This window comes from Populus nigra, chromosome 7 (assembly GCF_951802175.1).
Source record: "Populus nigra chromosome 7, ddPopNigr1.1, whole genome shotgun sequence".
NCBI lineage: Eukaryota > Viridiplantae > Streptophyta > Magnoliopsida > Malpighiales > Salicaceae > Populus > Populus nigra.
The window spans coordinates 14,453,978-14,462,889 of record NC_084858.1 but is presented as its reverse complement, the minus strand read 5'-3'; the positions used below and the strand labels follow the sequence as shown (position 1 = coordinate 14,462,889).

Here is an 8,912-nt window from a genome sequence, read left to right as displayed (position 1 = left end):
CATGTAAATTCTGTAATATCAGAGATATCTCGTTTTCAGAATATTGTCAATGGACTAATTATATGGCCAATAAAGCAACCAAACAAGTCCTTATCAGCTTCTCTTGGCCATTTAAGAGCTTAACATGCATCATTTCGGTTTCAGATTTGAGCTTTTTGCCAAAGCTCAGAAGCTTAACTTGAATTTTTTAATCACTCAGGCGGAATGGTCATATAGAATTTCATTCAAGAGTCACATGGGAAACAAAATCTGTGATATTCAACATTCAGGGAAACAAAATCTGTGATATTCAACATTCAGTTTTGATGACCCGCATGTTCGTGCGTTCGTTCACTAAGCTGGTTATAACAGAGATTTGGCATTTGAAAATGCAGGACAACAAGCAAGCCCAGTGAACGTTCCGCAAGAACAAAGAACCCTCCGGGGATTAAAACCACCATCTATCCTAAGGCCAATGTCCATGAGGTGCAGTGACATGTTACCTTGTGTCCTTGCGACGAGCATCCTGATCCGATCAAATTGTCGGGTTAAGAGCTCACTCTATTTCCTCCAACGAGCGTCCCTTTGTTTCCACAACATTAGCTGCTATGTACAAGACAGCTGAAAGACAGATGCCGGAAAATCCTAAATACACAGAGCTGATCCCAAACTTGTTCACGAAGCTCAAGAAATACAGGCCGATGACAAAATTTGCAGCCTGTTACCATAGAAAACCAAATCATCATTAGTATGTAATCAAGTAATCAACCAATCAAACATTCTCAAAGAAAAAAAAGATAAAAGCAAATTAAAAGTTCCATTCACATTTACACTCAAAAACAAGTAACAAATATATGAATACAAATGTGTGAGCTATCTGCTCACAAAACTCCACATAACAGAGGCAATAGTATTATCTCTAAATCAACAAGCTGACTATGGCCCTCCCCTACAGGCATGAGCGTGCATTCATATATCTACAAAATGAACTATTCAAAGTCTTTGGCATAAGAAACGATGATTTGTTCTTCAGACACTTTCTTCTAATTCCAGTCAATTGCTTATTTATGTTTGTGTCAGTGTTTAAACTTTATTGCATAGCAGTTTTTGAAGGTGGTGATCAAAGGCAAAATGCAAATCATTCCAAACTAGCAACACTGATATCTGCGGTTGGAAAACTATAGTTTACAAATGTTCTTCTTTCATGACTTACCCAGTGCATGCCCAAGGATAAAGCAACTGCTTTCGCTCTAATTCTGGAGGCAAATATCTCTGGAAGAAGAAGAGCTGGCACAGGACCAGCACCAAGTGAAAATGACAACACATAGCTGTATCAAGAGACGAGAAGTACGATTCAGATTTCATATCCAATTGGATAAAAATAACAGACATCAGAAAAAGGAGAAGCTCAATTAAATCTCATAAAGAAATACCCCTCCCCAATCGCTCAGAAACAAGAAGGCAGAAGAAAAGAGCTTGACTTATCTCACACTGAAAATAATTGACTTACCAAACTGTCCCTAGAACTGCAAGGGTCCCAGAATATGGTGCCAGGGCCTTCCAAGTGAAGGACAAGGAAAGCAGCAGCATTGAGGCAGCCTTCATGACAAAACACGCAAAAAAGGAATTGTATTAGATACAAGATTATCCTAGTCCTACATATTCGGAATATTTTTCTTTGGGAATAAAATTGTTTGTAAAGAAGATGCAGAAAAGCTAAATTATGCCATGTTCTTTCAAGAAGTTACAACATGGACTTGTGGAGGGATCCTGGCAACGGTGGGTTGGCATTATGTAACCAAATTCTTTGCCATGTGTGCTCGAAGAAGAAACGGTTGCCAGACTTGAAATACTAATATTATCTAACTTGGAGCAAATCAATAATGCCTAAGTAACCATCAGCTCATCAAAATGTCTGACAAAGCCATTCATCAGTCAGCCAAAACAAAGAGAGAGCTCATGACTTGAGAATCCATCAAGGAATCTGTAAAATCATTTCAGGTCAAAATACTGGATGAAAAGAAAGAAGCAAGGCTTATGGCATCACTAGTCTGTCGCCTATGTGAGATAATAGATCACAAACTAATACTTAAGGATTGGAAAATCCTTCTTATTTTCAGCATATTAAGCAGGTATGAGCAGACCAACCCTTGTCAAGATAATTTCTTCAGGTATAGATTGGTCCTTATCTCCTTCTTTTAGTTTTTCTGTGTTTTCTTAATTCAATAATTCCCGGTTAGGTATTGAACCAATAGGATTACAAGTCAGTTTTGTAAAAAAAAATTGTAGTTAATGACATAAAATACAGTTCAGCAGTGAAAGTTGAGGGAGAGAAAAGGATAATCTGAACCCAAAATGAAAATTCAGGAGGTAGTTTGAAAGGCTCTAAGCTCTGTTCTTGATGACCATAAAAAAGTAACAGAAAATTATGTTTATCTGATTAAAAGAAGAATGAATGGTATGAAAACAAGTAACCCTACCATTCCAAAAAAGCTCGTGATTAGAAGACTCTTCCTTCCTTGTCTGTCCATTAAGGAAGATGCAATAGTTGTGCCTGGAAGAAGCCAGCCAAATTAAAACATGGTGGTTGCAAATTGTAAAGTTATATATGCACCTGATTCAGAAAGAAAAGATAACAAAAATTTACCAAAGACGTTTGATGCCCCAACAAGGGCACTAGCAGCAACATCTGATGCAATACCAGCACTACGAAACACAGCAGTTGAATAATACACCACAGCATTTATCCCAGCCATCTGTTGGAAAAAGAAAAGTGCTACACCAACGCTCACAACTGCATAAATAAAAATGTTAGTAAAACAAATCATTTACCCTGACAAATCAAAAGTTATTAGTTATACACTTACTATAATACCAAGAGGTTGAAGTAACAGTAAGCTATAGAAGATTATCTTAGGAAGGTTTTTCAACTTGTGACAAAAACTATTTTCCAAGGCATAATCACTAAACGTGCTAAGACATGAGTTTTTAATGTAGGAATGCAAGGTGATAACCCAGACTTGTATCCATTCATTGTTTAAGAAATATTGGCTTGGATGGTTGTGGGAAGTACAATCTTTGATTTTCCTCAAAGAGCCTATTAACATTTATGCAGTAAAGCCTGTATTAGTAGATTTAATGAAGAGGTCAACAACTAATTAAAATGCAGAGGTATAGTCATGGATATGTTCAGAAAATTTTGAAACATTTTTTTAAAGTGGCAAAAGTTTTGGCAAACCAAACAAAGATTATATCATCTGATTCAGACTGTTGCTTGCAAATCCAATAACCAAAGATCTACATTTTTCATCTGAAACCAAGTACCTTTCCAATAGCGGCTGCTAAATAGATCGAACCATCCAGCTTCTGGCTCAGCAGAACCTTGACTACCCACAGATAAGTCAGTCATGACATCAGCAACTCTTTCTTTTCCGTTAAGTGTCTTTATGGACTTTTCAGCTTCAGAAAATTTTCCTTGCTGCAAGATAAAGAAGTTTATCAATATCTTCTTAATGAATGATTAATTTAGATTAAAAACATATGCAATTACAACTATATCACAACATAAATAAATATACAATGGCCTCAATGACATGAGATTAAATACAACTATACCTGAAAAAGCCACCGTGGACTTTCTGGAGAAAATGCCATTCCCAAAGCCAATAGAACAGCAGGGACAGCTGAAATGCCAAACATTGTCCTCCACCTGAAGGAGGCGTATAAATAGACTCAAAGTAAATGGCTAAGAAAGGAAAGATTATTCATGAAAAAGATGATTTCCAGTAAAGAGCTTTTTAATAGCCATTCAAGAAAAAATGAACACCAAAACTTTAACTTAGTGCCACTCGATTTATTTTCATCGATCAATTGTGCAAAAATCATGTGTTCTTTTCATGACAACTTCAATTTTGCAAAAAGTGTATCAGGTAGATGAACTATTCTATCTGGAATGCTAATGAGATCAAAGTTTACGGTTACATTTTCTGGCAATAACACAAGAGCACAAATTTCGATTGGTTACAATGTATTCCTCAATGCTACACAAAACTAAAGCAAAGATTTAAGACTTTCTGACAAGGTTCCATCCAAATTTATGTTGCATACTTGAATGCTCTTAAAAAGAGTATGAGCAAACTCGATGTGCAATTGGCCATTGCTAGAATGGCTAGTTGGAGTTAGCTAAGACAACATCACAATATAAAACTAAAAGAAATTGTAACCTTTAAAATGTGTTCACTTGAAATCTTAGCAATGTTAAATTTCCAGGATCAAGGAATTTTCAATGCAAATCATGAGGGCATTTGGTTTTTGCTGAAAGCATTTCTTGAGCTCTTTACTTGTGATAGAAATGCTCAGTTCTATTTTATTTTTATTTTTTTTTCATTAGGAAAAATGCCCTAGTATCTCACATCATTTGCAGCATCTATTCCTTTTTTATTTCAGTTCATTTCACCCAATGACAAAATAAAAGAAATGGTGTTACACAGAATATTTGTGCACACATGTAAAAGGCACACTCAGACAAAATGTGATTAATTTCTCTCTAAATTTGGATGCAGTTATCTAATCGTATTTGCCTAGATCAAAGTTTAATAACTGATGAAAATATTAATAAATAAATAAATAAATACAAGTGGGAATATGCAAAGGATATTCCAACCTCAACTCACAGAGGAACCATCTTAAACAACACAGATGAGAAAACCCAATCAATGATTGGGCTGCCAGGAGTTGTAAGATAAAAATTAACAATTAAAAAAAGTTAAGCATGGGCAGCTCCTGATTTTAACATTCTTTCATTGCTCTTTTCAGCTGTACAAAGCATTAGTAACTACACTTTCCAGGACCTTGCCATCCTTGCATGGACGAACTAGCTAGAAGGTCCATTAAATTGCCACTGGTGGTAACATAAATCAAACGATAACACACTGCCCTGTCATGCTACCCTGTTGTATTCCCATGGAGCTTTTGACTACAACCATATTAAAATCATGTCTCACATGAGGGCTGACCTCATTAATATTTACACAACCCCATATACTAGTTCTGTTCTCCTATTTTAAAAGCATGTTGAAACCCGTCATCTTGCTGGAACTTGTATTTGCTTAAGATTCAGAAGGCCAAACACTTTTTAAACATATGATTTCCTTAAATTAACAACTTGATTTTTGAGCCATTTAGATATTGAAGAGAAACAAGGATAAAATGCATTGACTGATCAAACTTTCCTAATGCAAAAGAATTGTCACTCTCCAAATTCCAGAGACAGATTTTATCCAGGCCACATGTCATGCCAATCAGAGAATTTGAAATGTCAAATTCAAAATCGATGCATTATCTCTCCTCTCCTTATCTAAATCATGTTCCTCTTGGCAACCACATGTATGGTTAGTCCTAAAAACTAGACAATTGATGAGCATCTCTAAACAAAGAAACCAAAAAACTTGCTAGATAATTATTTACTGCTTCAATTTAGCACCAATATGACATATCTATACAGCTAAGTTTCGTTGCTCCATCTTCGAAGTCTGTCATCAATATCTTCCACTCATACAATCCAAAAACTTTTCTTGTGGAAATGGAAGAAAAGATTCTTGAAGCAGCATTACCAGAAGCATTGTTTCTTATATCGTCAGGCATATAATTACCATATGGTTTATTTAAAATGCTTATTTCTTTCTTCATGTTGATTAAGCATAGCAATCACATACAAAACCATTAAAGAAGCATATAAAACATACCATATAGGATTTCCTGCCAATGGTAATCCAGCCACCAAAGCCAAAAGGATCCCAATACATATAAAAAGTTGGTTTATAGACCCCAGTGCACCACGGATTTCAGTTGGTGAGATCTGACCAAAAAAATAAGCACACCAGATTAGCTATTGAAAAACTATACACACTCGCAGTGACCTTATTAAAATGAGATAAGTAACAACCTCAGATATGTAAAGTGGCACGATAGCAGAAGAAATGCCAATTCCTATACCAGCAAGAAGACGCCCAATTATCATAGTATGTACGCTCTGGGCAGTAGCACTGGAATTTTTTAAAAACATAAGCTTTTGCAAAAGCATGATAAAAAAATTGTAAAAAAAAGAGCCAAAAACACAAGATAAAGGGAAAACCAAAGCAATGCTCCAATTGTAAGTGGAATTGCATCCAACTGAAAAGTCCTTGTTCTTCCAAACTTATCAGCCAATGTTCCTCCAGTAAATGAACCAACAGTAGCACCAGCAAGCAGTGTGCTAACAATCCATCCTGCTCAATCATTTGAATGCTGAGATTATAAACTACCCAGCAATGCCAATTAAATTAACAAAAACACTATAAAGTCTAAGAAAAATATAAACATACTAAAGAACCAAATAGATCTGTGTTTATACTAGTTCAGCAAATGACATTCTCTGTTTCATTAAATTAGACTGAAGTAATCAACACATTCTCTGTTTTCCTGAATTAAACTCAAATAATCAACACATTCTCTGTTTTCCTGAATTAAATTCCATTGATGAATTCACAAACAATTCCTTGCCTTGTAAGGCCGTGTTTTCGACAATCCCAAGATCCTTAGCAAGATACTCAAGAGAACCATTCACCACCCTGAATCATCATCATCATCCAAAACCAATAAATAAAAAATCAATGCAATTGAAATAAGAAAGAAAAAGAAAACTAATAACAAGGAATTACCCTAAATGATAACCAAACAAAGTAGCCCCTAAACAAGCAACTCCAACAAACGGAAAAACCGTTCCGGTCGAAGCTTTCCCCTGCTGCTGCTGCTGCGGTACAACATAATTAACGTCCTCAACCGATTTTATTGGCCTACCTTCTTCCACATCTCCCTCTCCTCCTCCTCCTAAAAGTTTTCAAATCAAAATCAAACACGCAACTTCACGAATAAATAAAGAAAAATGAACCGGACGAACCAGAAGCGAGAGCTTTGACGATGGGGCGGGAGCGGAAGAGCGAGGAGCGAGTGAGTTCGGTTCCCATAGAGGAGAACGAATCGAGACGCAATCCGAAACAAGAGGTGCCGTGAGGCATGCAAGAAGAAGAAGAAGATAATAGTTGACAGTTTGTGTTGCTGAAATCAATGGAGGATGAGAGTTGCTTCTGCTTCCGGCCTTTTTGAGCTCTGGAAAAGCAAACTGCTAGGCTTGTAGAATTGCTGTAAACGCTACCTTTGACGACGACTCCTCCATACATTACCGCTGCTTGCATCTTAATTAATTAATTCTGATTTTGAAAATTCAATCACAAAAAAGTCAATAAATAAACACACTAAAAAACCAATAAAAAAAACAATAAAAAGGAGCAGAAGCTGCAAATGCAGAGAGATAGAGAGAGACACTTTAAGGCTATGATATGATCACTGATGAGTGAAGACCACTGAAGCTTGCTTCTTCTTCTTCTTTTTTCTCTGTATAGATGAATATAAGAGAGAGGAAGGCTTTGGAAATTCCGTTATTTGCTTAGTACTAGGACAACAGGTTGGTGGAGAATTCGATTCTCTTTCTTCCTTTTTTTTTTTTTCTTCCATTAATATTGTTTTTTTTTTCACAAATTCAAAGGAATATCATATCATTATTCACAAAATTAATCCAAATTAGATTCAAATCAATTCACTTCACTTCATTTAAATCATAATTATTAAGACATTTTGAAAATCAGATAAAATTATTAGTGTATTATGCAAACTTCCATTAACATATTTAAAAATTGTTGATGCGGTGCTCATGATAGATGATATGATATTATAGGAAAAATAGGGGAAAGAGGATGACGACGAGTGGATTTTGGATCAGATTTTTGGGCAGCGTTGGAGGGGTCGCAGGTGGGTCCAGGTGTTTGCACGTGAGGACACGCAGGTACTTGCGTTTCCTGTTCCCTCCTGTCACTCCATTTATAACATGACTAGATATTTTACTATTTTTTTTCTTAACAAAAAAAAATTATATATAAACTTTTTCAATATATTTTTGTATTTAAAAAAAAATCTAAACAAAAATAAAAAAATTTATACATGTTGTGAAATAAATTGAGAATTATATGTGTAAATAAAAAAAATTATAAACAATGATTAAAAATATAAAATGAAAAAATCGAGAGACACGTGTAGATCAAGATATTTAATTTCATAAGTTGTAACATTTTGCGGTTATGTTTGCTAAATTTATTAATGAAAATAATTTTTTTATTCAATCAAATAATAATAAAAATAAAAATACTTATTAAATTGATCCATATAAAAGATTAAAAAATATAGATTAAAAAAAATCTCCTAAAAAATTAAAAAATAATTATCATTTCAAATAGGCTTTCTAAATAACATAAAAGAGATAAGAGATATTAATATATATAAAAATAAGATTAAGATTACGATTAATTTTAAAAAAATAAAAACAAAAAAAATATTTTTAAAAAACAAAAAAAAAAGAGTGAATAGCCATAAACTCAACTGGGTGTAATATTTTTTCCCCTTAAGTTTATAGCTAACCTAAAAAAAGTAAACAATTTCGTTCACTGTAAAACATAAAGGAGTGAACAATGCGGCTGCATAGTGTCTCACATATTTTTCCCTTAAATTTATAGCAAAACCTTTATAAAAAGAAATAACTAGTATCGTCCACAGTAAAACATGAGGGGGTGAATAGTGCATCTACACAGTGTTCACCACACATGCTTTAGTTTATTTAGGGTTAATCCAGGTCATGAACTCAACCGGGTTTAATATTTTTTTCCCCTTAAATTTATAGCAAATCTAAAAAAAAAGATGAACAATGTTGTCTACGGTAAAACATAAAGGGGTACATAATACGACTGCACAGGGTAAACAATACGACTACATAATTCACCTCACACATTTTCCCTTTAGAATTATAGAAAAAAAAATAATGAATAGTGCATTCACTATAAAACATG

The 8,912-nt window shown here is 34.5% G+C and overlaps 1 protein-coding gene across 1 annotated transcript; it reads right to left on the bottom strand.

Moving 5' to 3' along the window:
- Window positions 1–205: 205 nt before the first annotated feature.
- LOC133699609 (plastidic glucose transporter 4-like) lies at window positions 206–7,713 on the bottom strand. The gene is made up of 14 exons (XM_062122918.1): window positions 7,340–7,713; window positions 6,917–7,226; window positions 6,678–6,846; window positions 6,520–6,587; window positions 6,113–6,245; window positions 5,924–6,023; window positions 5,724–5,836; window positions 3,595–3,688; window positions 3,304–3,457; window positions 2,627–2,773; window positions 2,460–2,533; window positions 1,490–1,578; window positions 1,193–1,307; window positions 206–697 (listed from the first exon to the last, which is right to left on the bottom strand). The coding sequence occupies exons 2-14, from the start codon at window positions 7,209–7,211 to the stop codon at window positions 536–538; spliced, it is 1,713 nt and encodes a 570-aa protein (XP_061978902.1). The 5' UTR covers window positions 7,212–7,226; window positions 7,340–7,713; the 3' UTR covers window positions 206–535.
- Between the last annotated feature and the right edge of the window lie 1,199 nt (window positions 7,714–8,912).

Coding starts and splice junctions, on each gene's coding strand:
- LOC133699609 (XM_062122918.1), bottom strand. CDS start 7,211: ATGCAAGCAGCGGTAATGTATGGAGGAGTCGTCGTCAAAGGTAGCGTT. Junction 3,689..5,723: donor TTGGCAGGAAATCCTATATG/GTATGTTTTATA, acceptor CGCCTCCTTCAG/GTGGAGGACAATGTTTGGCA. Junction 698..1,192: donor TATCCTTGGGCATGCACTGG/GTAAGTCATGAA, acceptor CTATGGTAACAG/GCTGCAAATTTTGTCATCGG.